This window comes from Mustela erminea, chromosome 5, assembly GCF_009829155.1.
Source record: "Mustela erminea isolate mMusErm1 chromosome 5, mMusErm1.Pri, whole genome shotgun sequence".
In the NCBI taxonomy this organism is placed as follows: Eukaryota; Metazoa; Chordata; class Mammalia; order Carnivora; family Mustelidae; genus Mustela; species Mustela erminea.
In genome coordinates, this window is record NC_045618.1 from 57,786,134 (window position 1) to 57,812,222 (window position 26,089).

General features: G+C 38.2%; 1 protein-coding gene across 4 annotated transcripts in view; it reads left to right on the plus strand.

Moving 5' to 3' along the window:
- The first annotated feature begins 6,854 nt into the window (after positions 1–6,854).
- The window catches only part of C5H15orf41 (chromosome 5 C15orf41 homolog), a 203,029-nt gene continuing 183,794 nt past the window's right edge, over positions 6,855–26,089 (plus strand). For 3 of the 4 annotated variants that reach the window (XR_004285769.1, XM_032343224.1, XM_032343223.1), the window contains exon 1: positions 6,855–7,169. Coding sequence is in view for 3 of the 4 variants with exons in the window: in XM_032343224.1 (XP_032199115.1) it covers positions 7,069–7,169 (101 nt within the window). In the remaining variant the exon portion in view is untranslated. The remainder of the gene's footprint in view (positions 7,170–26,089) is intronic. The other variant, XM_032343222.1, reaches the window with a different exon arrangement.

The following is a 26,089-nucleotide window of genomic DNA, read 5'->3' on the forward strand; positions in this document are numbered from 1 at the left end:
CTCCCTGCCCACACCATTACCTTTAATCCCTTCTCATCTCTGTGCCAACTTGAGCCTTTTAGTGCTGCTTAAAAGGGAAATGAAAACCCAAGCTCTTCTGGCATGAAGATTGGCATCCAGTCTGACTGTCCCCTGGGCAATGCAAAACATGTGCTCCCAACGCAGGACTGTAATGCATCTGAATGTTCAGATCTAACCAGTAGCCACCTTTAAAAAAATTGCACGCTGATTCCAGTGTCAACATGTTGACTGACAGAATGTCCACATGGTAGGAGGCTTACTGACATGATTTCAATCATAGCTCTGTGAATGGAATGCCCAGGAAAGCCGCCCATCCGTCAAGTCACAGAAACCTCTGCCTCGTTCCAGAGGATCCATTGCATCATTCTCACATTGTCAGAATAGCAGCTCATGGCTGGAACTGAAGGACCACCCAGTCTTGTGCTGGTTAGGCCAAGGACCTCGTTCAAGGACTCACCCTGCAAGAGTTCATCTCCTAACTCCGGAAACCTGCTGTTCTACTCTTAATAAGAAACTAAGGTCAAAACTGCCAAGTGTTGATAAGAATATCTTGGCTCGTGATTGTAACATAAAGTGAACAGAGTGGGACTCAAGTTGTATATACAGTTTGATTTTATCTATGAAAAAGAAAACTTTGTAGAAAAATGACTGGAAGAAATAATGCCAACATGGTTACAGTCGTGGCTTCCAAGTGATGGGACTAAGGATAATTTATAGTATCTGATCTTGTGTTGTTGGCTACAAGGAGCATATGTTTCTTTGATGATCATGAAAAGAGAAATTAAGTATAAAAAAAGATGTATTTTTATAGCCTCACATTTAAAAGTGAAATCTAAAGAAACTGGTTGAAGTTCTAAGCCATATTGTATCTCAGTTTCCCCATATGCCAAGTAGGTATGAGAATGCCAGTTATAGATTCTCTGATTGCAATACGTTAGATAAGCATATAATATGCTTTCACTTGCTTGACATAAAGGAGCCTATTATTATTATAACAATCTTTATATTTATCTCAGAAGGAACTCCTTCCCCCAACTCTCCATCTATCAATCAAGGGGAAGGAAAGGGTTATAAATCCTGACCGGCATCTTGCCTGCTCTTTTGAAAGTCTAACCCAGTGGGATGGCAAAAGAAAGTAATTTTTTAAATGAAGAGACTTAGAGCTAATCTCCATCTGACATGCACTTCCCACTCCAGCTTACGTTGAAAGAAGTGCTTATTAAGGACAGACTTGATTCCTTGCCTCTCATTCTTCTTTCTACAAGAGAAGCCCTCTACTTCACCAGCATAGTCCCTTTCAATTCCTGAATTTATAAATGTGAGAAAGCCTTCAGAACATTATATATTCTTGCAGAATGGTCTGTGGGACAAGAAGAGTGATTGACAACTGCAGAAATTACATCTGAGGTTTAGTCCTGCAGGAAAAGGGGATACAAATTGCCTGCAAATTATCCACAAGTCCCTGATGAGCCTGAGGAGAAAATTTAAGAGGCTTCAGTCTTTCTTCAACAAACATGTTCATGTGCCTCCCTTTACTATAACACACAAACACCCAAGAGAAATTGTCCCTGTGAAAACACTACTTTCTATTTTATCCTTGTCAAATGTGTTAATAGTAAATGTGTAAATGCCAATTAATAGTCTTTACCGTGTGCCAATAGTGTTCCATGTATGATTCAGAACAGAAGAGGTATATAAACTCTGACTGACTGGGTTTATAATTTAAAGAAGAAATCAGGTTTTATGCCATAAAAACACATGATGTTAATTTCATACGGGATAAAATGAAATAGCCTGTGAGGATTTGCACTGCAGATCTCACTTGAGCAGAACTAAATACAGTAGAATAAAGACAATAATAATGATGACTGATACTTACAAGTCTAAAAGGAACACGTTACATTTCTACTTAAGAGTACATGAAAGTGAGACGTCCTAGACTTTGCACATACCTGGCTTACGATGGTGGCTTTCAAAGGCTCTACTACAACACCACTCACAAACGTGATCAGCAAGCCAGCGCTGGTCCTCAAAATGTTTCTCACAGGTTTTTCTGAGAAGAGTACAGAAATTGAGAATAAGAGTTTAGACCCTTTTTTAGCAATTTGGTAGAGTAACTATAAGTCTATTGACTCCTAATAACCAATTGGGGCTTGCATTTTGTGTGTCTTTGTGTTTTTAAATTTCATTTTTTGAGTAATTCATTTTTATCTTATTTTATAGAAGTATTTGTCCGTGAAAAGTTGGGGGAAAACTGACCCCTCAAGGCAGATAGTGTGAGAAATACTCTTCTAAAATGCTATAAAACAATCGATGAGATAAATAGAAAGCACCTCTTTAAGCCTTAGGTTTCTCCCCTGGAGAATGGATTTAATAATAGCACTTAGATCTTGAAGGTGGATCTGAGAATTAAGGGAGAATAGATGTATGTAATGTGCCTGCCTTTGGTAAGTGCCCTCGCACCCCACAACTGGCTCTTAGTATTATTGAATAACAAAGACTTCCAGAGATGCCATTCTAGATTATGTGTGCTCAGGACATCAGTTCTGTTTGTAATAGGTCTTCAAGGGATACCCCCACCAAGACACAAACTCCTTCTGGAACCAGCCTATCTCATTTGACAAACTAGGAGTTCATTCATGGGAAACAACCAAACACTTGGGGTTGGGTCTTCTCTGACTCTTCAAGATAACTGCTTCACCATCATGGTATGGAATGTCCTTCTGTATTTTTCCTTTTGTTTTCCTCGAGTACCTTAAGCTGAGTAATTTCTGCAAGCCTCAACAACATTTATTTTGATCTTTCTGGTCTACTAAGTGCTTACATTATGTTGGGACCAGGATAAAATGACCTGTCACTCATGGATGGTAACTATGGAAATGTAAACTTTGCTCTCAAAAGATGCATCACCTTAGATGGTACTTCACAGGGCAAAGAGAACGATATGCAGTCTTCTATCCAAAAAGGCCAATTTTTTTCTAGAGTGTGTTTGGCGAAATGTCAAAATTGAAGGTCACTGCTTCTTCAGCAGGCATTGCTGGTGCCCAAAGAAGGTAGCCTGCTAGTTCAGGGCATAAATGCTAATTAAGGATAGTTCAATGAAAGAATTTTTCCTTTTTGAATTACAGTACACTGTGATGGAGAACATGAGGCCCTACAGTCAGACTAACGGAGATCCAAATCATGGTTTTTGGGACTTCACTGGCAATTCCTTTACTCACTTTGAGCCTCAGTTTCCTAACCTATAAATTAAGGACTGATGGGATAAGGTCTGAGCATCACAGTGCTTAAATAGTATTAACTCCCTTCTTTCTTCAGTTAGTAAACTTGAATTATTTTTCTTTAAAATAAGCAATGAGATGACTTTAACAAGTTTCCATGAGTAGAATCAGATTTTAAGATATAATAAAATGTCAGTATTTATTTTTAAAAACATGCATTGGATTTGGCAGATTCAGTGAACAACAGACTTTTCAAAAATGCGACTGACTCTTTCCAAGGTCAAGCACCTTCAACTCCTTTTCACTCTGCCTAGAACTCTCTGCTCCAGCCAGAATAACTTTCCCATGCGCGTGACTTGGCTCATTCTTATTTTTAGTCCTTTGTGTTTAGCACTCTTCTTGAAATGACCTTCTGATGCCTCCCTGCCAAACCCCACAACTCCTTTACAATTGTTCATCATTCACAGCGTCCAGGAATTGGCAAAAAGAAATCTGGTCAAGCCATTCACTCCAGCCCATCTTTCAGGGCTGGAGGTTTTTTGAGGGAGCTGTACTACCCCCCATTTTGACACATTTTCTTGCGATGATTTCCTACACATTTTCATATCTGTAGATTCTTTCTCCCTATTAGAACTATAGAGTTCCATTTCTTCGGGTTAAGATGAGGACGGTCAGGATTAGAGAGGCTGTCACTGGGTCAAGGCCACATAATTTATGACTGATTTGAAACAGGTAGCTAGTTCTTTGTGTTTTTAGTTTGGTATTGTTTTCACTTTACAACCTACTTCACTTAGTGGGTGGCTGGTATCACTCACTGAGAAACAGTAGGGGAACTTCAGAGATGGAAAGGCAGCTCTGGAAGGAATACGGCCGCTGAGGGGCAGGGAGTGTGATATGAGAGATGGGTCAGAAGGGAGGAGAGTAGAGGAAGGGAAGGAAGAAAGGAGTCTCAAAGGATTAATTGTCTTAATCTGAGCATTTCATGCAAAATATAAATAAATAAAAAACACCTAAACACCACCACGCCCTCTACCACATTTCAGCTTTGCTTCTATTTTGTGCTTAATAAACAACCCTACTGTCACAGCCAATGAAAACAACAACATAACTGTGCTTTTCCCTTGGCGCTAACTCTAAACAATCTACTGGATTTGGGTCAAAATTGTAAACTGCCAGCATGTTAAAAATAAAAACCAGAAAAACAAACCTAGCTTTTTCCTGAACCATCGTGAGGGTGAATGCAGGACAAGAGCCAGAGAGAAGAGTTACCATAAAAAATAACTAGTGCAAACATCCTTGAACTGATGTTTTCTATAAAAATCTGTTGGCTGTGAATTGCAAAGAGTGGAGTGGAGAAGGAGAAAGGAATGGGGGATCAAGTGGTGTCTGTTTATCGTCAACTAGCTTTCATGTAAAAGTCACGGCAGGGTCAGCAACAAACTAGGCAGGTGGCAACTCCGGGCCACGCTGCCATAAATAAATAGTTATGTACTAATGTCATACAACCAGCGCTAGATGCAAAGCATATGGGGGAAAAACATTCTGATGTAAATATTAAAAACAAAAACAAAACTAAACTAAATTAAACTAGGGTTGCTGAATTCAGGATTCACTCCTGATACTGGATTTTGAGACACTGGGAAAATAAAGTGGTGAAGCTTTTTTAACGCCTGGACTAAAAGGTTCTTTGAAATGTAGATTGTTCCCTTAAAAAAAAAAAAAAAATCCTTAACCTTTGGCCTAAGAGAGTGTTAGTTTTTGGTGTAGTAATTAACCTTGCGAGTTGGCAAAGACCACAGACCCTGGACCCAAATTTCGAGTTTATACTCTACCCCTGTTGCTTACTTGTTCTCATGACCTCTGGGAAAGCTACCTAACCTTTCCATGCCTCAGTTTATTCACTCTGCACAAAAGGGAGGAGGAGGATAATGGCGATAGTACCTGCTTCATAGGAAATTATGATTAAGTGAGTCAGTGTGTGGAGAACAAACAATAACTGGTCAACAACCATGTCCATGTGACCTATCATTGTGAAGTGGTCTTACAAAGGCTATTCAACTTACACAGAGTATCCACCGACACTACACTAAGGAATTGATCTGTTCCTTGTACTAACTTAAACTTAATGCTAACTGTGGTCTTGCCAGCTCTTAATGTGTAATTACTACACCAAAAAAGTAACACTCTCTTAGGCCGTTTTACAGACAAAGGAGCTAAGGCTTGGATGGATTAAGACATTAACCCAAGAAAGCTATCTAAGCTAAATTTCCAACCCAGGCCTTATTTCAGATTTTTAAAAAAAGGAAAGAAAGAAAAAGAAATTACTACTTTAAAATGGAAACACCTTCTCGTTCTTAAAATGTTAAATTTGAGAAGAAAAACAACACATTGCCTTCTAAGAACCAGATTTTTTATTTTTAAGATTTTATTTATTTATTTGACAGACAGAGATCACAAGTAGGCAGAGAGGCAGGCAGAGAGAGAGGAAGCAGGCTCCTTGCTGAGATGAGAGCGGGATGAGGGCCTTGATCCCAGGACCCTGAGATCATGAACTGAGCCCAAGGCACAGGCTTAACCCACTGAGCCACCCAGGCGCCCAAGAACCAGATTTTTAAGAAAAGATTTTATTTATTTATTTGAGAGAGCGAGAGCACGCACCAGTTGGGGGGGGGGGCGGGAGGAGGCAGAGGCAGAGAGAGAGGGAGAAGCAGACTCCATGCTGAGCAGGAAGCCAATGTGGGGCTCGATCCCAGAACCCTGAGATCATGATCTGAGCCGAAGGCAGAGGCTTTAACCCACTGAGCCACCCAGGCGCCTCCAAACCAGATTTTTTTTAAAGGGATTAAAGGACTGATGTCCTAATACATTGCCTCGGGAGGGCTGATACCTGTTACAACACCTCAATTACTGTTAAAAACAGTAATTCATCCAGTGACACATTTCTCCAAACATTTCTTGAGCGCCTACCATTTTCTGAGAGGTCAAGATTCAAAAAGAGTAAGAACTGGTTTCAGTCAGTTAAGCACCTAACTCTGGGGAGTGAGAGAGCGATGCTTTCCTGCGGGCTGTTTGATGAGGTCGCATTTGTTTTCTACTTTGTTTCCCAAAATGACCAAAAGTGCCTTCCTCGCGAGCTGCAGAAGTTGCCGGACTTCTCAACACAAGCCAAGCCGTGCGTCTACAGCTGTCCCAGCGGGGATTACCTGTCCAGCTCCAGCTCGCAGAGGGCGGAGAGACCTCGGAGCAGACGACATTCTTTGCTGGCCTCCGATTGGAGCTGAGCTAAAACGGCGCGTTTGGAAGCGTATTCAAATGGCGCGCCCAAGCCGTCGCTTTCTGGGGCTCAAGCTTGAGGATCATGGGACGCTTTTGTGCCCTGCCGCCCGGTTTGTGAGCTAGCGCTCCCTGATTGCTGGTAGCTGGGAGAGTACGCATTCCGCGAACAGACCAGGTTGATCCCAGGTGAACGCAGCCCGGACACCAGTCCGCAGAGATTTAGGCGCCACCTCTGCTGACGGCAGCTCCTTCCTGGTTGTTTTGCCCTTAACTATCATGGCGGCGGGTTGCCTTCGGCCGGGCCTACTGCGGCTGCTCAGAAAGCCAAGGTAGGGCAATCGGGTCTACAGCCCGCCCCCCGCCGCCGAGCTGCCGGTGGAAGCCTAAGCTGTGCAAGTTAGTGATGAAGGGGGTATAGGAACAAGCCAAAAAAAGACTAGGACCCAGCGCCTTGCCGCTGCCTGCCCACCCCTTGTCTCCCGGCACCAAGGCTGCTGGAGCCCAGGGCGTGTTTTCCTTGTCCCCGTCACTTTCCCGTCCCTGGCCCAACATGATACTGACCAAAGCCCAGTACGACGAGATAGCCCAGTGCCTAGTGTCTGTGCCGCCTACCAGGCAGAGCCTGAGGAAGCTGAAGCAGAGGTTCCCCAGGTAAGTGTCCGTCCTCCGCTCGCACAGCCCTTTGCCGGCAGCAGCTGTGCCCGGGCATCCCAGCCAGCGCTTAGGAGCCACGTGTCACCCATGAGCGGGGAGGAACAGGAGTGTCTGGTGTTGGGCGATCAAGGATGTGAAAAGCTTTCTTCTTTCACCTGTCTTCCACAGGAGACCCTCAAAGGGATGAATCCCTGGCAGCTTCCCAAGGCCTTGAAATGAAATTCAAGTCCACAAACGTTTATTGAAAACTTGGTGTGTTCTAGGTGATGGCTGCCCATGATAGGTGCTTCGTAAATGTCCGGTTAGTTGACAGATACCAAGGATGAAGGGTAGGTGGCAGGGCCTTCCCAAAGTGGCAATACAAAATGGAAGACCCTTTTCCACTAGCCCCGGGAAACAAACAAGGGACCACAGGCCTAAAGGGGCCTCCTCCTGCTCAGCTCCGACTCTCTAAAGCCATTAAGTGATCTCCAGGGTTCTCAGTGCAGTGAGAGACTCACGCCCTCGGGATTCCACTCTTGGGTCAAGATTGGCCATTTTAACAACCATATTATACATACTCCAGCGTATTTCATACTTCCCACCCTTGCACAGATATCACCAAAGACATGTTTTCTTGAAGAAAGAGATTATTGGATAATTGATATTAATAAAGTACAAATTGAAGGATAAAAGTCTTTTATGACCTCAATGTTTTTGAAGGAGTCCGTTTTCCTCATCTATAAAATGTTTTTTAGTATTACCCAGATATAACTAAAGGCAATATTTTTCCTTTTATAGTTTCTAAGACTTTTATCAGACTTGTTAACAAGGAATAAAATTGACAAACTGGGATTTAATTTTCTTTCATTAACTCTTGCCAACTCTTCCAATGAACAGTGAAGTAGGAGAAAGCTGGTTAGCTGAGAGAACAGGTAGATTTTTCTGGGTAGCTTGAAGATGGAGCATACATTTAGAACTTCTGCTCTTGTTATGGTCTCCTATTACTACTGTATTTTTGCTTCTCTTTCTTTTTGCCCCCCTTTTCCCTCTCCTCTTCTACCACACTTCTTTCTCTTTATCACTATTTTTTTTCACCCTTGTTGCCTCATCTCCATAAGAAGTAACCTTCCCATATACTTATAGAGGATTTAGAAAGTGTACTAAAGAAGGATGCCCTTTGTTTGGGGCACCATGCTCTGTTGCCTATTCTCTTATGTGCTTCCCCCCCCCCCCATATTCATGACATGGCCAAATATATATTTTTTTTAAGATTTTATTTATTTATTTGACAGAGAGAGATCACGAGTAGGCAGAGAGGCAGGCAGAGAGAAAGAGGCTCCCTGCTGAGCAGAGAGCCTGATGTGGGACTCGAACCCAGGACCCTGAGATCATGACCTGAGCGGAAGGCAGCAGCTTAACCCACTGAGCCACCCAGGCACCCATGGCCAAATATTTTTCAATTTTCCCAAATACCATTCAGAGAATAACTAACTCTTCTTCCACTGGAAACTTTACAGTCTGTACTACTACTCTGCAAAAGATGAGATTGAAGGGTCATTTAGCAGCATGAGTGGAAATTCTATTAACAGTGTGATTTTGGGAGTTGACTTCGCAGTTTTCATGATGGCACTGTTTCACAACAGGTGGTTGTTGCAAAGGCCTTGAGCAGCCTTTAGATTTGATAGTTCATTTTATTAGAGTCAGTCAGGTAAAGACCTCATAGATAATTTCTGATGGTTTAAATAGGTTAAGTGACTTTTCAAAATGCCTTTAGTCAAAAGACAAAACAATGTCAAATACAGTTTTCTTGACTTCCAGTTCAGAATTCTACACTAAGCTGCCTTGATTAGTCTTCATATTAATAGTAATAACAGTGATAACTATTTTTTGGTGGTATTCACATACACTAAGTACTAAAAAAAAAATCAAAGTACTGAAATGGTTTTGTTTTTGTTTTTAAGATTATTTGAAAGAGAGAGCACATGTGCAGGGACGGGTGTGAGGGGAGCAGAGTGAGAGGGAGAGAGAGAATCCCAAGCGACTCCACCTCGCCCAGTGCTGAGCCTAATGCAGGGCTTGATCTCCCCACGATCATGACTAGAGCTGAAATCAAGAATCAGAGGCTGATCAGACTGAGTCACCCAGGGTCCCCAGTACAGAAATGTTTTCAAAAGTTGCTAAAAATTTTATTTTCCTGTTTTTAAAAGTTGTGCATGCTCAGTAAAGAAAACAAGAATTACTCATAATTGCATGCCCAGAAAATTTCTTTTAATAATTTATATATTTCCTTGTGGTCTTTTTTTCAGTGTAATACTGTCCTTATTAGTATAGTTTATAGCTCTTCCTGTTCTTACTTAGCATATTGTGAGCACTTCTCATGAAACACTTCACAATTTGTTTCAAATAAATAATACCACTTTCTATATGTGCCATCCACTTCTTTATTATTAGACATCAAAAGTTTGTTTTTTAAATTTTCTGATGTATTTGGTATATAATGCCAAGTTGTCTGCTTATTTTCTTTAGATCCACAGATGTTGGGTGTGACTATATCAGTAGTTTTTAAACTTTTTGGTGTTCAGATCTCTATACTCTAAATAAGCCTCAAAGACCCCAAAGAACTTTTGTTTATGTAGACTGCATCTGTTGATGTTCACCAAAATGGTGAAATTAAAATTGGAAAAATTTTTTAAAAATCTTATTAATTTATTTTAAAATGACAGTAATAAACCCATTTTGTGTTATCATATTTTTCTGATTAATAACCATCATTTCAAAAAAGTAGTGAGAAAATGGCATTGTTTTACATTTTTGCAGATCTCTTTAGTGACTGTCTTAAATAGAAGGAAGACATCTGCTTCTGTATTCAACCTGTTGTAATGTGTTATTTTGATTAAAGAGTATGAAGAAACTCTAGCCTCAGACAGATGTAGTTGAAAAAGAGAAGAATAATTTAATAGGCTTTTAGATAATTGTGGATATTTTTGTTATTACATAAAACCTAGCAAGTGGTATTTTCTCAAAGGTTAATTGCAAAGTAGAATGTGAAACCATATCATGAAGCTTTTCACTCTGTTACATTATAGTCCATTGGCCTGTCTTGAACTTTGAGTGGATCTTCAACCCATTCGTGATTTTTATCATTCATGCATTGTTTGTTTGCAAAATGTTGGTTGTGAATTATGTGGATCTTCCAAATGTTGTCACCTTTCATTTTACAGTATAGAAAAATCAGATTCATTAATATCCCCACAGATCTCATCAGAAAAATATGTAAGATTTGAAGCTGTCAAGCTTATGGTGATGGGTACAGAGTTTTCCAGTATTTGAATTTACACTTGAAAGCTCAAATTTTATTATTGCAACAAGTATTATCACTTGTTTTCTTTGAAGTGACAGGCTCACATTGTTTATTTTTGAGAAAATGTCTTCCAGACACCCAAATCTAAATAATTATACTTTGTTCATTGTTCGTTCAAGTAAAATGTGGTGTCCCATGGAAAAAGTGGCTCGTTCAGCAATCATGTAAGTAGCCTCCTTTAAGTCAGCCATCATACTTGGATATGTAGATGTGCTTTGTATTTGCTTCTTATTTTGTCCTATAGAATGTTAAAAGGATGCATATTCAAAGGTTGAGATTTAATAAAGTTAATTAGTGAATCTTAAGATGTTCTTATTGTGAAACTGGCCTTTTTTTTTTGTTTTGTTCTGCCAGTATGTTGCAGTGAAATTTACAGTGACTTCCTGGAACAGTTTGCCTGGCCTTGATTTCCGCATAGGGGCTGGCAGGTTTTACCCATTATTGTTTTTGTACTGTCCATACAAATTTCACACAAAAGGCAAATCATGTGTCTTACTCTTCCGTAAAAATAGTTTTGACTTTGTAGACACCTGAGAGGGTTTCAGGGACTCTAGGAGTCCACTGGAGTCCACTGACCACACTTTGACAATCATGAACTATTTCAAATCAAAGGATATGTATGTTTTAAAGGGTTTTGGTGTATATTGACAAATTAGTATCAAAAAGATTATACTGAGGCGCCTGGGTGGCTCAATTGGCTAAGCATCCAACTGTTGATTTTAGCTCAGGTCATGGTCTCAGGGTTGTGAGAGAGAGCCCCTGCGCTCCCTCAGGCCTGGAGCCTGCTTAAGATTTTCTCCCTCTCCCTTTACTTCTCTCCCATCTCTCCCCCGCCTCTCTGTGTCTCAAAAAAAAAAAAAAAAAAAAAAAAAAAAGATTATACTAATCTTGTTATTACCAGGGCATGGGAGTTTCTGTATCTACAGCTTTGGCCAGCATTAAAACGTGTCATTATTTAATCTTTAATATGATTGATCAAGATTGACATTTTGTAATTTGCATTTTTAATTATAATACATTGTGTATTTCCCCACTTGTTTAATGACCACTTAACTTTCTTCATCTTGAATTACCTGCCTGCTGTCCTTTGTCTAATTTTATATTGGAGTGTTTGCTGTTATTGTTTATTGATTTGTTATTGTTTAGTGATCTGCATATGTTAAGGATGTTGATCCTTTACGTGTCATATCTGTTGCAGATGTTTTCCCAGTTGTTAGCTTTTAAATATTGTTCAATTTTTTTTTTTAATTCTTTTTAAAGATTTTATTTATTTATTTGAGAATGAGAGCATAAACAGCAGCAGGGCTGTGGGTGAGGGGAGGCAGAGGAAGAAGCAGACTCCCCACTGAATGGGGAGCCCGGTGTGGGGCTCGATCCCAGGACCCTGAGATCATGATCTGAGCTGAAGGCAGACACATAACTGACAGAACCACCCAGGCACCCCTTGTTCTATTTTTTATATGCTTAACTTTAATTTTACGCTCTTTTTTCTGAAAAAGCCCTATCCTAAGACATGAAAACTGAATCTTCACCTGAATTTTCTTCTAGATTCTTTATGGCTTTCTTTCTTATTAAATTTTTAATCTGTCTAGCTGAAGTGTATTTTAGTATATGTTCAAAGGTAAAGATGTAGCTTAATCCCCTCCCCCGCAAATGCTCACTGTGGCTTCTACCTGCTAGCCTTACTTATCCATGACTTCTTTGTTTCCACCAAAATTACAAATTTATGTCTCTACAAGTCACTATGTTGAGCCTGGGCGGTCCCCTTAACTACTCTGGTTTTATAATCCTTCGATTTAAAATGAAGGGCTAACACTTTATGATGTCTAGTACTATACAACTTCAAAATTCACCCTCATTCTATTCTATTCTGTTCTGCAGACAGGTAATGGACCCTTTGGACCCAGGAATATAGGCATACTGTATTTAAGTACTTGCTGAGGATACATTCATTAATTTGCAGCTCCCAGCTTATTTCCTGGACCTCCTATTCAGGTAGAAGCCCCCAGTCCAATCAGATTATATTTTACATTTTATTTTCCTGCCTAAACACTACATATGTATCTAATTATATATGTGTGTGTGTGTGATTCTTAGAGAGTGCCAATATACCCTTCACACAGGTTCCCCTAGTGTTAACATCTGACATAACCGTAGTAAAATGATCAAGATCAGGAAATTAATTTTAATGTAGTTTGGTTAATTAATCTACAGGCCTGTTTTGAACTTTTGCTCATTTTTTTCACTCACATCCCTTTTCTATTCCAGGATCACACATTAGAATTAGTTGTCATGTCTTCTTAGGCTCCTCCAGTCGGTGGCTGTGCCTTACCATTATTTTTTGTCTTTTATGATCTTGACAGTTTTAAAGACTGCAGGCCAGTGACTTTGCAGAGTGCCCCTAAGTTTGTACTTGATGTTTTCTCATTATTAGATTGAGAGCAAACATTTTTGAGAGAAAATAGAACAGAGATGCTGTTGTACCCTTCTCGGTACCTCACATCAGGGGGTGCATGACTTTATATTGTCTTATTGCTGGTGAGGTTAACCTTATTCGCTTGATTGAAGTGTGGTGTCTGCCAAGTTTCTCCATTATAAAATTACTACTATTCCCGTTCCAATAATTACTTTGTGGGGATATCCTTTGAGTCTATGCAAATATCATATCGCACTATTCTGTTGATACAAGCATCCATCAGTGGTTCTTGCTTAAAATTGTTATTACCGGTATTTGCCTAATGGTGATTTTCTATTTCTCTCGCTGGAATACCCTTTCAACTAATATAATCTACCACCACCATTTCATGCGAAACAATCCATTCCACAGTTGGCTCATGATTTTCACTGGTACTTGCTGTTCATTCACCTCTCATGGTATTTGATCTGTAATAATCCACTGTGTGGTCACTGTGTCTGTGGCACTATTTGAATATTTTTTAGAAAACAGATAGGACATTGTAGTAATTAATTTTGAATAACTTCCAATCTGAGTAAAGACTTTAAGACATATCCGTCACTCTAATTATTAGAATCACAGAATCCACAAGGGATTTGTGGAACATTTAGTACATGTATGTATAGTCAAGTGGGTTGTCTTTGAGAAGATATGCCTTGGCTGGAAATTCTTTTTCTGGTAAGCTAAGCCTTTTGGCACAAATTTCATTTTTCCCTGAGTTCCCTTGTCATGGATTTATTATTTGGTTGCTATTTATGCCTATACTAACGAGTCAGAAGTCTTGATACCGTACATCTCTAAGCAAATTCTTGTCTTTACCTCACTGTATATCTTTTCCCTTAGGGATCCTGGCTCAGCTGTTTCTAAGAGTGCCTTCCCCATTCTTAAGTATGATTTTCTGTCTTGGCCCACGACATCTACTGTTTTCCCAGTCTTGGATCATAGTATAGGCAACCATTTACTCATATGAGGCTGTTCCTAGAGAAATTTCACAAGGAGTAGTTAAAAACTTGTTGGCTCATTTTCTTGAGATCTTCACCTACTTTATCTGAGAACTGGAGTTAGGGCTGGCTCTATTTTGTATTTGCCAGGGTAGAACTTAGTGGGACTTAATGGTGGACCTACAGTCCAGTCTGGTTAGGAGTGGAGTAGCAGAGGGATGGGCTTGGGACAAACACAATTTTATTTAAGTTTTACATTTGTTCAGCGTGGTGTAGTTTAATTTGGTTCTGCCATTGACTACAGTTACCCTTTTTTGAATAATGTTATCACCCACCACCAGTGATGCATTTTAAGCTATTCTCTTGTCCCATGGGGAGCCTTATATTTTATTGTTTTTTTTGCTTCCTATGACTATTTGTTCTTGGGGAGTGACCTGGCTTTGCCACTTTTATCTGAGTCACAGTTGCCTCGTCTGTTAAAAAAAAAAAAAAAGGGGGGACAGAGCTCCATTGCTAAGAAGTAGAAGAAGTGGGATTCAAACCCAGGCAGAGTATAACTGCAGACTCTTAACTCTTAACTCTGCGGATTGCCTCTCACCGTTCAGTTCCTTAAGTCTGTGGTGAGGATTAAATAAAATAAGGCATGTAAAACACTTAGCATAGTGTAAACGTTCTGGTAAGTATTTAATGGATGGTAAATATGATTATTGTTATTATTAGAATTTAGTAGCTCGCCTACAGTAGAAGAAATGTCTGAGTATGAGCCTTTTGAAACATAAAACAAAATTTTGCTTTGATACGGATCAGTTGATTGTATGGCTCTGAACACATGGATTTAATCTTCAGTTGAATACGGCCCAGATATCAGAAACTTGTCTTAAATCTTTCATAGTAATATATAGTGTCATTTAAAAGAAAGGAAACCAAACTTTTGAACCCAGATGCACTGATTTTTAAGAATTACAGTAGTACATTGCAGTGTATAATTAATAGTGATTTACTTAAATTGGAAGATTATTCCTATTCGCTTGTTCTCTCAGTTGAATTGATAGTTGATTCTCAATTTGTGGTCAATTTTCTATTCTTTTGATAATGTTGTGGTGCAACGAAATTCCAAAATAATGAGTGAGAATAGCCTGTAAAGGGAGAAAAAGTCAGTCAGCCTTTTATTGAGCTGGAAGTTCTTTTGGTGGTTTTGCTGAGGAAACATAACTGATTTACATGACCTTCAAAAAATAGTAAGCATATACTTAAAAATATATAGAGGAGTATTTATATATTGATCTTTAGGGAAAATTGGAAAAGAAATCTGCCTAAAAAGTGGCCTAAGAAAAGAATATGGTTATTTCATGTATTTCCTTTGGTCATCTTTTAAAATATGATTTTTTATTTCATAACATTTCAGGTTTTTATTTTATTGTTGCATATTAGCCTAGCTTTAAAATTCTTCTGGAAGGTTATTTTATAAAGGATATGACACCTTGTGCTTTGATCAGATATCTGTGCCTTTTTGGATTCACATAGTTGCAAAAGTGAAATGAGCTTGAATTTCTATGAAGGAGTATTTGGAGAAAATCTCAGATAATGTTATCTTGAGGCAAACGTACATGCTGACTATTTCTTACTAGTTTGAGGAGAAAATTTTTATCTTATTAGATTATTGGCTTCATTTTAAAGTCTATATTCAGGCATCAAACTTCAGTCTACTAAGTAATAACTCATCTCAGAATGTTTACAGATACAATAAAGAGGAATTCTATGTCTCCCAAGGAGAAAAATATTCAATTGATGTTTAGGGTAATAATATCTTAAAATTTGACTTTCAACAAATGTTGACTGAATTTAAAAGTGTATTTTTATCACACCTTTTGTGTAGTTTTGCCATATTTGTTGAATTTTCCAGAACAATCAAATACTTTAACAGTATAAGAATAGTGGGAATAAGTGGGAAAAATGACCTTAATGTATAAAAGGCATATACAGGTGTGAAAATCATATGGGAGATAGGTAAAGAATAAATATTCCTTTATTTTCAGTTGGCTTTTTCCTGAAAGGAAATGTTTTCAAATGTTTAATTCAATGTATCTTTCTCTCTTTCTGCTGTCAGATTGCTTCTACCATGAGCTGGTACACAATGAACACAGTAAAGGTGTTGGGGTACAGCTTCCAACTGAATGACGAGTATCCATTTCTCAGGGGAACAGAGTAGACAGCTGGCTCCAGGATGGTTTCCTCGCTCCATGGGCTTCGAGAGCAGCAGGGAGCAGTCTGTACCTTGTGTATTAAAGACAGTACATAGCTGGTCAGAAGTCCAACCCTTTCCTAGCCACTTTTAGGAACTAAATACTGCCTCTTTGTTTCCTTTCCTGTTTCCTTCCATTCCGACCTTTCAGGAGGCTTCTTGATATAGTATATTAAAGAGATAATAGTTCTTCTTCATAACTTAGAGCTTCCTTCCTGCCAGAAAACAGTGACACTATTGACATTGTCATCTTTTTCAAGTGTTTTCCCTTGCCTGAGGGCTGATCTTTTCTGTCCTTCTGGTTTCCCAGCAGTGCATAAATTTTTTTTGTTTTTTGTTTGTTTTTTAACCTAAGTTTGGTATTCATATCATGACCTGATAAACACCTGAAATATCATTGAGATAATGGAGAGGTCTGCAATTTTCTATCCAAAGTAAAATGTTAAAATATCTTTTTTCCCCTGTGTTTTCAATATTGAGATTCAGCTGCTAAAATGTTTGAAAACTTTTAAAGTTAGAGACATAACTTCAAGACCATGGAAATAAATATTTTGAGTCTGAGAAAGCAGTACAAGCAGAGGAAAAAGTAAGTGGGTTCATGTTTTTTGATACTGTCAAAAGTACTGAGTCTTTCCCTGACCAAGTGCTTGCCCCTGCTGATTGGCGTGATTCTGTATGAAGCTTGAGCTTTTTCTAAGGTTGTCCTGGGAACAGTAGTGATACACAAGATTAAGACTTAAAAATACATGGTGCATTGTCACCCTTTCCTCCCCCCAACATAACTCATCTATTTCTCATGTATTTATTTTTATTATTGTTGAGACTTGTCCCGTGCTCCAGGTTCAAGAAAGGATGAGATATATACTCTACTTTTGTATTTATTCTGCTTTAGGAAATAGCACACCTTTGATATTTACAAGGGTCATCACTTCATGATTGTTGGAATCCCCAAATATGCAGCTAGCACTAGAGTGGATGGCAAAGGTCTGAAGCTTTGTGATGCGGGTGTTTGGTTGAGCTCGCTTAGTAGTAATTGACTTGGTCTTCCCCAAATCAGGCTAGTGGTAGGAAAGATTCAGATTTACACTCGGCAAACTCCTGAATTATGTTTGTCATGAATATTTATGATCACTCTCAGGTAGAGCTGGGGATGTTTAATCTAGGAATGCTGTGGATACCCAACTTCAGTGCCAGGATGAATAGAGACAGAGTGAAATCTCTTTGTTTTGTCACTCATGCCTGTGCCACACCTTAGCCTCCTGAGATTCCCTAACTTATAAGATGGTATTTAAGACTAGAAGGGGAATAAGGCTCTTTGTAGGGGTAGGCTTGGTAGATGGGACGTGGTGGAGTAAAGCATCACTTAAATGGATCTTCCTACAATCATGTGAAATTAGACTGGCGATTTTTTTTTTTTTTTCTATTTTTTGCTTCTGTCTATACCTCTTCCAAGCTGATGTCATCTTTTGTCAAGGTGTACTACACTGTTACTTGTTTTTGCTGATAATATTGGGAGGAGAAAGCTAATAAAATTTGAAATTAACTTACATTTCAAGCCCCATTTAGCAAAGATAGTAAATGGACTGGGAATATGAGAGAGACTCTTCATGGGATAGCATTAAAAAACCCCACAGACTCTTACAGTTTAGATGTAACAAATAGCTCACAAACATCATTTCTTAACTTGTGAAGTCACCAGTATCTGGATTCTTATTTCCTGAGGCCAGCTAAAATACATATCTAAAAATAAAATCCATTTCCCCTCCAGTTTATAATATTTGGATTTTTGTTTGCACCATGATGGATATGTTGGAGACTCTTTGGTGCAAATCACAGAAGTTTCTCCAGAGGGACCTGCATACCTCTCTTATTATTTTAGATTCAGTGACTTCTAGAGCGTTGCATTGAAAACCAGTTAGCGATCATCTAGTCAAATCAGTTAATGTTGTAGATGCACCGAGGGAGCAGTGCTACCCGGTGATCTGGACAAAGTTACACACCTGCAGGTAAAACTCTTCCTCTGTGCTCTTTAACTAGAAATCTTAGATTCCTGTCTCTTGAGGAGCCGGTCAGGTACCAACAGGAATGAATGAATGAAGCTAGCCTGGTTGGGATTGTGGCAAAGGGAAAGAACAGTTGTGTGTACTAATGTGGCAGCCGCTACCTTATGCCCCATGCTGCTGAGTCTTTTATTCCCTAGAAAACAGCTCTCTATCTCACTTTTAGAAAAAAATACTCTGAGTTTTGAATGTTGTCCATTTGTTGGAACTTTTAAAGACACTGTGGGCCAATGGTTTTCTTGCCAAACAGAGCAAATCTGTGGGCTGAATTTGGCCCACAGTCAGTGAGTGCTGGAGCTGGCTCTTTCTGGCTTCTGAGAGCTGATGATAAGTATCTTTTCCTGACTCTACAAGCTGTGACCTCCCATCTAATAGCTTAAAATTAGAAGCAGTAGGGGTGTTTACACCACAGAAATTGGCTAACTTGTGACAAACCTGGGCTCTCCCCACTGCCACCAAAGGCATTTCTTAAGCCCCACCCCCAACACCACTGCATACCATCACCAATCTGAGACTTTTGCATTGTACATTATGGCCCTGTAACATGTCTTTTCCAGAGTTTTCTTAACCCAATTTATTCTATTTGTTTTTTTTATAGCTTTTTTCCTAAAAGGGATCTTGAAAATCCCTTTTCAAAATGCTTACATCTATATTTCATTTATTCTTATAATACTTTTGTTGGGCTCCCCCCCTTTTTTTTTGTTCAAAGAGAGCATACATATATTTTTTCCCCACTATAGTTTATGTGGGAACTAGAATGCCAGTTTTGTTTTTTTAAGATTTTATTTATTTATTTGACACAGAGAGAGAGAGAGACATCACGAGCAGGCAGAGAGGCAGGCAGAGAGGAAGGAGGAAGCAGGCTCCCCGCTGAGCAGAGAGCCCGATGCGGGGCTCCATCCCAGGACTCTGACACCATGACCTGAGCCGAAGGCAGAGGCTTAACCCACTGAGCCACCCAGGTGCCCCTGCCAGTTTTGAGCCTTAGAAGTACCTAGTATATTATTGATGTTATGATACATATCATAATGGGCGTTTGATTGAACTGACCTGAGAAAAATGCTGCTTGGTTGAAAAAGAAAAAAAAAAAAACATATATGTATGTCTCATTTAAGGAAAATTGATTCCTTTCAAAACAAATTAATTAGCTAACTTTAGGGATATTACAGTGATTCTTTACTCTCTCTAGGAATTTGGAAATGTTCCAGTGGTATACCTGAGGGTTTATCATGTCAGAAATTATTTTTTTTTAGAAACTTCAAGCTTAGCTGTTACATCTTCAGTTGGCAGTTACTCTAGTATAAAAAGAAAATAAAGCATCTTTATAATTATAATGAAAAACAAATGGGAAGATACCCAGTTGATTATAATTTGATTTTGTACAATTTTCTAAAGACTCAATTATCACATGTTCAAATGTGTTTCTTTTCTACATTTAAAGAGTCAGTAATAAAGTAATATGACAGTGTACAGCTAAAACAGATAATAAAATTAACATTAGGCAAGAATATGTGCATTTTAGAATAAGAGGAGAAATTCTTTGTGGGGATAGCCCCACATGACTGGGCTGGCCAGGTGGTATTGAGTTTGGCAGAGATGTTACAGCCTGTTCTTGACCTTGAGTGCTTTATCAGCTCTCTCTGCTTATGATTAGTTATTTTATAAATTGATAGGAGGCAAAACCCATTATTGGGAACTCCAGGAGGCGGTTCAGTTTTTTGTTATAAAGCCAGTTTTATAAATTGGCTTAAAGAGCTTGGTTCTGGAAATAGACTTATGAATTCTGGGTTCATGACTTACTTGCTGGGTGACCTTGGGTAACTTTCTTCATGTCTTGGTGCCTTATTTGTGAAATGGGATTGTTATGAAATTGAAATGAGGTAGTACCTATAAAATGAGTAACATAGTTCCTAATACTGTGCTAAATAAATTTTTCTGTTTCTGTTATTGCTAACATTGATTTAATGATGCTCATTGCAGTGGTATTTATGCTTATAATAATTAGACTCAGGACATCAGAACTGAAAAAAATTTACCTAAAACAAGCCCCTTTATTTTCTAGGTTGCCAAAATGTTTCCCATTTAATCCCAGGATAATAAGAAACCTACTTTTACTAAGTTACAGTGAAGTCCTTAGATGATAATGGCAACCAAGATGGGATTTTGCGGGGGGGATGACAGATGAGGATATGTAGGTTTAGGTTGATTCTCCTCCCCACCTCCCCCCACGCCCGGTCGAGTAAGTGCGAATATTAAAACCTGAAAAATTTTAGGTATTTTCTTGTCTAATTACAACTGAAATATAAACTGTCAAATTCCAGAATCTCTTTTACATTCCCACCCCACCTTGATAGCAAGGTGGTTATGAACTTAAGAGAGATATTAGGATGGACACCAGTTTTGGAGTCAGGGTTCTGCCACCAGGACGTAGCTGGAGTCCAGAAATTATGTGAGTTCAGGTAAAAGTCTTTCGGGGCATGGAGATCTTGTGGGATCTCCAGATCATAACATGAGTGTGGACACTGGTTTTAGTGTTTAATGTAGATATGAATAAATTTGAAGATTGAGTGCTTTTTCAATAATCTTAAAATCTTTTCATGCTACTGATTATGAAAAGACCTTGAAGTAAACACAAAGAGATTGCATAAACCTTTTAAAGAAAATAGATATATTGCCCCTTAAGGCTTTGGTTATTATTTACAATGTATTCTAGAATGCTGCCTGCAAAGAATTTGCTTAATTTATCTTATTTGTGCAGTTCTGCTGATCATATCATTACAATAATAATGAATTGGGCTAGGTAGTAATTCTTCCCCTCTTCTATTCTATTTATCGTGGAGCCTATCTTCTAGGTTCTCCGTTGAGGAGAGGCTTTAAGATATAGACCTACTTCATACTTCACTTAAGGTACTTAGACCGGATGAGAATAAAGGTATCAAAACTGGTTAGAAATCATTGTGTTTAATAATAATAATAATAATAATAATAATAATAATACTTAAAAATTTGAATGGTACTCTGAAAAATGGTGCCTGAAGTCAAAGGTAATAGAAAAGTCATAATTGTACTATGGAATGTATTTTGAGGACAATGCCTTATAACTCTTCTGAAGTGTGAAAACGAGACTTGGTTAGTTTTATTTCATCTGTTAAGGGTGTGTGTAAGGAGTCTAGATTTGGTACATTGTCATGGAAAATATTTTATTCATGTTATAGCTTTTTGGACAATTGTATTCTGCACTGTATTACAATGGCACAATAAATTGCTGAATATACTGTCTGCTGAATATGACTTTACCATGAAAAATTTGATGCATGGAGAAGGAAAGGTTGGAATATATCAACCTTTTCTGACAAGGGACTTTGAATTTTGACCTAATACAGGTGACCTTTGTGTGCAATAAAAGTGAGCTTAATCTTGAGGTCAAGGTTGAGGTGAATGGCAGAGCTGACGCTGATTGTGGGTACTTCAGAGCCTACCTGGCTATTGGCTCAATGGGAGTCCGGCACTTTTTTTTTTTTTTTTAATTTTTAGCCTTTTCAGGAGCTTATTTATAGTAAGTTGTTTAGCTCTTTAACACTACCCCATTTCCTCAAAGCCCAGATATCTGTTTAGTTGTGGTAAGTTCGTCTGTTTATTTATAAAGTTTACTGTTTCTGAGTGAAAGGTATGAGTGTGCTATTATTTTCTGTTCCATAGATAAGCCATAGCTAAAAATAAAAATGTTCTTATGACTTAAAGAAAAGACAACTGACACATATAACCTTGGAAAGGAAAATATATCTTCTTTTAAGAGGTTTATTTCTTTGACAAGTTGAACTCTTATTCTCTAACTTTGGAACTGTCAGAAGAATTTTTAAATAGTTTGTACCTTTATCTAGATTATAATTAAGAGAACTCTTATGAATTATTGTCTTAAAAGGCTTAGATGATTTAGAGACTGGTTATTCCCTTGGAGGTTCCTTTGAAATGCATCCACTAATGCATTTACATTAGAATATTACATGATATAAAATATTTTTAAGGTTTTTCTTGCTGTACATAAAAGGAAAATTATTTTAAAACACAAATTTCACTATTAAATATCTCTACTGTTTTGTCATAGGTAAATTACACCTTAGCAAACATCAAAGAAAAAAGAAAAACCAACCTGTCAGTATTATATTGTGTGAACGCTTAGGGAATATTCTCCCCAAATAATTGTTAGAAGCAGCAAACAGTTGGGGAAAGTGTCAGAGCCTCTAATGGAAAGAACTTCTACTCTTTTAATCGAGCCTGCAAAATATATTCCCCGGGACTGATCAGCTCTGAAGCACTGAGGTTTGATGATTGGAATGGCAGGAAACCATGCTTTCAGGACATAATGAATTGACGAGGCCATCCATCATTTGTTAGCATACGCTGAAACGTAGGCTATGTGTGCAGAGGCCTGTGATTTAGTAAATACTTGGGAGATGAATAGAGCTTACACACAAGGGAAGATATTGCTGTCCTTCAGCAGCCTGAGACCCAGGCGCCTGCTGAGAAGGCCATCTGATGGCACATCATCAGTAACCGGCCTGTCACAGTCAGCGGTGCCCACCGACCATCGCCAGTATATTAAATGCATTTTTAATATCTGCTTCAGTAGATTTAATGAAGAAAATTTAGTTTCCATACTCCAAGCACTGCTTTTTCAAGTGTTCTAAAGCATGGACTCTTGCCTACATAAGAAAGGGGGAAGACCATGCCGGCAGTTGGGAGAGTGGATGGAAAAGGGCACTCAGACAAAATATTGTGCAAATAAAAAGTGCTTCTAGAGGAGCTGGCATCTTGTTGGTGTAAAAAAGCTCTTTATTTATTTATTTTTTTTAAGAGTCTTTTGATTAGTTCCTTAAGCTCTAATTCCCTTCTTATCTCACAAGCCCTTTCCTTAGGAGGATTGAACCCACTGGTAAGAGATGTCAGCCTTCTGATCAGAAAGGAAATATTAGAAGGTGAATATTATAGTTTGGCATAATTTGGATAGAGAGACTCAATTTTAAATAAGTTTGTGTTTTGAGATGCTCTTTGATTTTTAGGATATTTGCATGAAGATACAATTATAAAGTAGGATTTTTTTTCTTACCCAGTTACTTCCACATTTTTTAACATTGAACTTCACTCATTAATCAAGTTAGTAAATTTTTGTCTTGTGTCATGCAGAACAGCTCAAAATAAATGAAAAAAAAAAGTAGTTGCCAACTTGATTAAAGAGTGCTCTTATACTTCTTAGCCTATAGTGTTTCTTTAGAAATTGTAATTTTAAAATATTCTATTTTTATATTCTGGCAAAGTGTGTAGATTCATTCTTTTTAATGAGTTTCAGTGTTGACATTATTTACTACAAAACAGCAAGACAACCAATTAGATATTGTTGCAAGCATGCACTTTAAGGGTTTCCCCTCTTGTTTAAAAAAAAATACAGAATATGCTCTCATGTTCACAGAAGAAGAAGCTACGGAATGGGACCTATAAATCTGATTCCTGCATGTGTCAAAACAGTAATGTATTAAATGCATATTATTATAAAAATTTAAGACATGTCTTAAACACACTTACATTTTTATAACACATGGCAATATTAAATAATACATTTCCTTGTTAGCATCTGTTTGCCGTCATTGTTGGCAAGACCTATGATTTATTGCTTAAATTAATGACCAAGACCATTTTGGACCTGATATATGCCCCTAAGCTTATTACATCACTAAATAAAATAAAATGTATGCGCTTGTGACAGAGTTATTTTTATAATTGTTTATCCCTTTAAGTGCCCTATTCAGTGATTCACTGAAAGGTTCATAATGGTTGGCTTGTAACCAGAAAATAATCTCAGAAAGGTAAAATATATTTCTTGTCTAGAAATAAAATGCCAGAGTGATGGTGATGATAGGGGTCCCAGCAAGAATTTGCAACACTTAAACCTGTTCTTCTTTTCTTCAATGCGCTCAATTAACTCTTGTTGAGTTTTTTTTTTTTATGCATTCCCCCCCTCCAATTCTAAAAGCTGTCTATTAGTGCTACAGCTCATCTTCATATAAACCCTTCAATATGGGTGAAGTGGTTTTGCTCTGACATAAAGCAGGAAGGGTTAAATTGTTCTTTACCAGTGATTTTTCAGGTGCCATTATCACCACGCATTAAACTGAGCAAGATGATTTTCCTATTATTCGTTCTTTTCTTTTGGGAGATTGGAGTTTTACTGTTTTTATATTGAACTCTATTTGACTTCATAGTCTTTATCTTTCCTTTCTGAGGATAGACCCTTCAGTATTTTTACCGTAACCTGTTATTCATCTGAAGTCACTCTGATGCCTGACTTATAATACAATATAATATGGCTTCATGGTTTTCTGCTCCACCTGAAGTATCTCATTGACTGTCAGCTCGCCTGTCACATGATGGTAAGTTTTGATGGCAAAGTTTTAGGAAAGCTTAAGTCTTGCTTCTGGACTGCAGTGTCTACACCTTGAAACAGATGAAGGCTCTTTAGGTACCTGGGAGTAATCCTTGTGGGAAGATGATTATTTTTTAGCTAGCCTGGGATGCTTATTGCCCATAAATGAAAATAAAACCTAGTTCCTGAGAAAGATCTTTTTCTTGTCTTTATCTCATTTTTACTGCATTTTATTGGAAATAAAATTGCAATAAACTGCAGTTCATTGGAAATTGAAACAGGTTTTGTTTTTTGCTTACGTTTTTTCCCCTAATTTTCTTTCCCAATGCATTTGATCTGGTAAAATCTGTAATGGTTCTCTCAAAAATGATCAGGCCAACAAACATTTGTGATTTTCTTGAAGAGGTCTATTAGCCTTTTCTACTTCAGGCTCTCATCTCCCATCTTTGATCTTTCTATCTTCCTTTTCTTCTCATCTTCCTTGTCTGAGAGACCTGTCTCCAGATGAAACATTTTAACGGAGGATTGATGAATGAGAGTTTTGAGTGCCAATGTCTAATTCCTTCTCTAACTTTTTCTTTCCCTTTCCCTCCCCTACTTTTGTGTGTGTGTATGTGTGTGTGTCCTTTGAATATTTGGATATTCGCTCAGATCCACTAAGATTTTTTTCTTTTTTTTTTTTTTTTTTTTTTTTTTTTTTTTTTTTTTGCTTTAACCATTGTAGTTAGTTTTACCTGTTCATTTGAAATGTATACATTCCTGTCTTTCACTTTCTATTTAATCGATTGTGAATTCCTCAAGGTTAGGAGCCATGTGTTTTGCTGTCATTTTTGTCTTCCAACTCTTTCCTTGAGAACCTACCATGGTATTGTGGTCCTTTGTGCAGTCAGTGAATTCCTACCAACTTTCTAATATGGGCCAATGCTTATTTCCATGATCTCTCTCTCTTTCTTTTTAATATTTATTTATTTGAGAGACAGCGAGACAGTACTAGCAGGAGGGGCAGAGGGAAAGAGACAGAGAATCTCAGGCCAACAATGTGCTGAGTGTGGAGCCTGACTTGGGGGTTGATCCCACAACCCTGAGATCATGACCTGAGCCAAAACTAAGAGTTGGACACTTAACTGCCTGTGCCACTCAGGCATCCCTCTATGATCTCTTTTGTGGAAGAGGTAACTTAAAAGTGTGTTTTTTTAATTTTGGCCAGTACTGTTCTGTCAGGTACATACAAAGGATTTGGTGTTCTTTCCCAAGATTGTTTCTGAAGCTCCCACTCTCTGGGTCAGGATGTTTAAGTCCTATTTAAAAATATTAAAATATTCAGTAGGCAGCTAAGTGCTTAGCCTAGTGTACTACTTAACACTAAATGAAAGTAAAATATAACACAGACATGGAGCCATTTGTTATATTTTAGTAGATGAAGCAATGGCAGGGTAAACCTTAACCTTGTAATTTTGT